This window comes from Gekko japonicus, unplaced genomic scaffold (genome assembly GCF_001447785.1).
Source record: "Gekko japonicus isolate JY-2015 unplaced genomic scaffold, Gekko_japonicus_V1.1 scaffold1486, whole genome shotgun sequence".
NCBI lineage: Eukaryota > Metazoa > Chordata > Lepidosauria > Squamata > Gekkonidae > Gekko > Gekko japonicus.
In genome coordinates, this window is record NW_015174320.1 from 266825 (window position 1) to 270109 (window position 3285).

General features: G+C 45.1%; 1 protein-coding gene across 1 annotated transcript in view; it reads left to right on the plus strand.

The window, feature by feature from the left end:
• The window catches only part of OSER1 (oxidative stress responsive serine-rich 1), a 12668-nt gene extending 10481 nt beyond the window's left edge, over window positions 1–2187 (plus strand). The window contains exon 4 of the mRNA XM_015424219.1: window positions 1161–2187. Within this exon, the coding sequence (XP_015279705.1) occupies window positions 1161–1839 (679 nt within the window). The 3' untranslated portion in view covers window positions 1840–2187. The remainder of the gene's footprint in view (window positions 1–1160) is intronic.
• The last annotated feature ends 1098 nt before the right edge of the window (window positions 2188–3285 follow it).

Consider the following 3285-nt stretch of genomic DNA (forward strand, 5'->3'; position numbering starts at 1 on the left):
CCGCGTGCGGTGTCGTGGTTTCCCCCCCCCGCGGGGGGGGGGGGGGGGGGGACACAGGAGAATTAGGGTCATTCTGTCATAGTAAAGTTCAATTCAATGTTTGCATGGAGGCCTTCGTGCGCAGAGCCTAATGTCTGTAGGACACTTCTACTGTACTATAGTCTTTCAGTGTCCAGGTTGCCTGGACAGAAGCAGTTGTGCTGTTGGTAAGCTGATCTCGCCATTCTAGTTCCTCTGCCATGCACACAGTTTGAATGTCTGTCCATGTTATGGACCCTTGTTTATGGCAGTTGCTTGCTTCAAGGGGGCTTTCAGGGTATTTCTGTTGTCTTTCATACTTTTGCTTTGTTTTTAATGTGTCTGTAGAGAGAAAAAGAAAGAAATCCATCTCAGATTAGCTGTGAAAAGCACTCATGCTACTATATATTTTCTACTTTAAAAATCCCTGTGTTGAATCCGTTCTGTCATCTTTCTTTTTAAATAAGGGAGAGGAGAGGGGAAGCAGGTCTTTAGTATACTAGCTCAAAGAGTCCTAGGAGGCTTAAAATGTGCTGTGTATATTAGTTCCAAAATACGCATTATAATGCAGAGAACATTAAAGCATCACAATAAGACTCTAGATAATACATTTCAAATCTTTGCTCTTTAGTATATGACCTCAATGGGGGCTGCGGTGTCTCAAGTGGTTAAGACACTGAACTGCAGACCGGAAGGTCGGTAGTTCAGCAGTTTTTGAGACTTAAGTGCCGCATGATGGAGTGAGCGCCCGTCTCTGATCCCAGCTCCTGCCAACCTAGCCGTTCGAAAGCAAGAAATTGCAAGTAGATAAATAGGTACCACTTCAGTGAGAAAGTAACAGTGTTCCGTGCGCCTCGGCATCTAGTCATGCTGGCCACATGACCATGGAAATGTCTTCGGACAGCACTGGCTCTTCAGCTTGGAAACGGAGATGAGCACCGCACCCTAGAGTCGGATTCAACTGGCTTTCGAGCAAGGGTAACCTATACGACCTCAATTGTGTGGAGAAAGTCTTTTCCCATTCAGTGTATAGGAAAGGAATGATATTTTCTGAACTATCAGAAAAGTTGCAGAGTCACAGGACAGAATGACTTAATGGTCAGCTGTGCAGATGGAACAATTAATTTTGCTTCATTTTTCAGTTGTTTGAGGAAGCCCTTGAGAGGAACTGCAAGAACACGGCGGCGGCGGTCAAAATCTCCAATACTCCATCCTCCAAAGTTCATTCACTGCAGTACCCAGACGTCTTCCTGCAGCCAGCCAGCATCCAAGAATTCCACCAACCCCTCTGAAAGTAGCCCTGGTGCTGATATGCCAGCTCCAAAAGAATTCTCAAAGGTTGAACAATCCAGCTATCTTCTTAGTAATGCTGATCCCAGGCAGAACGGTGCTGAGCAGTCTGCGGCATCCACCGTAGAGATGCTGAAGAACAAACCTGAAGGTGGCGCTGTTTCTCTTCCCACAGCCATTCTAAAAGCCACAGATCTCGCCGATTTCCAGTCTCTCTCCAAGGGAAGCAAAGGCAATCTCTGTGCATGCACCGACAAGACCTGCCAGTGTCAGCAATGGCAGGACATGAAAGTCTACACATTTCCTGACCTACACAACTCTCTTCCGTCAGCACCTGAAAGGACGACGCACATGCAGGACAACTCCCAGGTTCTACCCTCAAGAACTCCCTCCAGCTCTCTTAGGTCTTGTTCCGAGCAAGCCAGGGCTAACGTGGATGATGTGACTATTGAAGACCTTTCAGGGTACATGGAGTATTTCCTACATATCCCAAAGAAAATGTCCCACATGGCAGAAATGATGTACACCTGACAGCTGTGGGCTGTAATGCAGAAAGGGCTTTTGGTATCTGCCCTTGGTCATGTTCCATCTGAGAAGCATCTGCTGTCTGTGCTCATAATAAAGACACCTCCGCATTGCATCCAGCCTTTTGGTTTTCCATGTAGTAGCCACAAATCCAGACCAGATGGCTGGAAAAGCAAGAAGCAAGGTCAGGACATGCATATAGAGTGTGCGCTTAATGAAAGTACAGCTTGGATAAATGACTAGAATGGTGAAAATATGCATTTATGGAACTGACTCGGCAGTCCAGGGAGAAACCAAAGCCCTCTCTATGAGCTGAAGGACATATCTTGCCTTTGTTAACTTTCCAGGGATTGTTCACAGCTTCTGTACAGTTCTCCATTGGCTATTAAATTATGGAAATGACTTATAGCTGATAAAATCCAGTTTCTTCTGAGCTGATCTTGCTTCCTGTTTGGGTCTTCTCTAGTGTTCATCAAATAGGGTGTTGCTTTGGAGTATAATCCTCCATCCCTTAAAGGGAAAAACGGGGTTGCCTTTTCTCTCCCTCTCCTCTTTGCATTGCTTTATATGCCTCGTAAAATAGGTTTGAACAAGAACTTTATAGGGCAAGGAATCCTGTGAAATGAGTTAATAACAAACAGGAAATGTAAATTTTGGGTTCGCTAATGAGAACATAGACAGAAGCTTAAGTAATTTATGTTGCCACTAGGTGTCAGCCATGCTCTGTATAGGTAAGGAGAAATACCACTTCAACTACTGCATGAAGGAATTTGGGTTGTGTGCCTCTTCATACAGTTTCCATTCAGAACTCATTTTAACTGGCTTTCCAGTAATTCTGGAAGCAAGGAAGCAAGTTCTTTAGTACACATTTATTTACTTATTAAAATATTTATATCCCGCTTTTCCTTGTGGCTCCAAAGCAGCTTACAAATCATAATTAAAAGCAGCAAAATAAACCCCCTCCACCCAAGGCACACTTGCACTTCCAAAGGTCTAACTGGCACTCCCCAAAAACCCTGGGAGCATCAGTTGAGAAGGCACAGGCTCTGGAAGATGTCAGATAAGCGGGGGAGCCTTAAGTGGGGGAACAGCCAGTAGGTGGCATCTTGAAGACTGTATTTGGCACACTGTGATTTATCAGAGCATGTCCTTTAAAGCCTTTCAGGGCCTGGGGCCCACATATCTAAGGGTGGTAACTAACAGCTCAACTTGAAAGCAAACTGGCAGGCAGTGTAGCTGTTTTAAGACAGGCAAGCCATGTTCCTGCTGGTTATTCCCTGATGACAGCAATTGGGCTGTGGCATTAAGAACCACCTTAAGTTTCCAGGTTGTCTTCTAGGGCAGCCCAACATAGAGCACAATGGCAGTAATGTTACAAAAAAAAAAGCATGGATCAGTGTGGCCAGAATAGCGGAGTCAGATGCAAATGACAGAAGGTGCTCTTGTCCAATA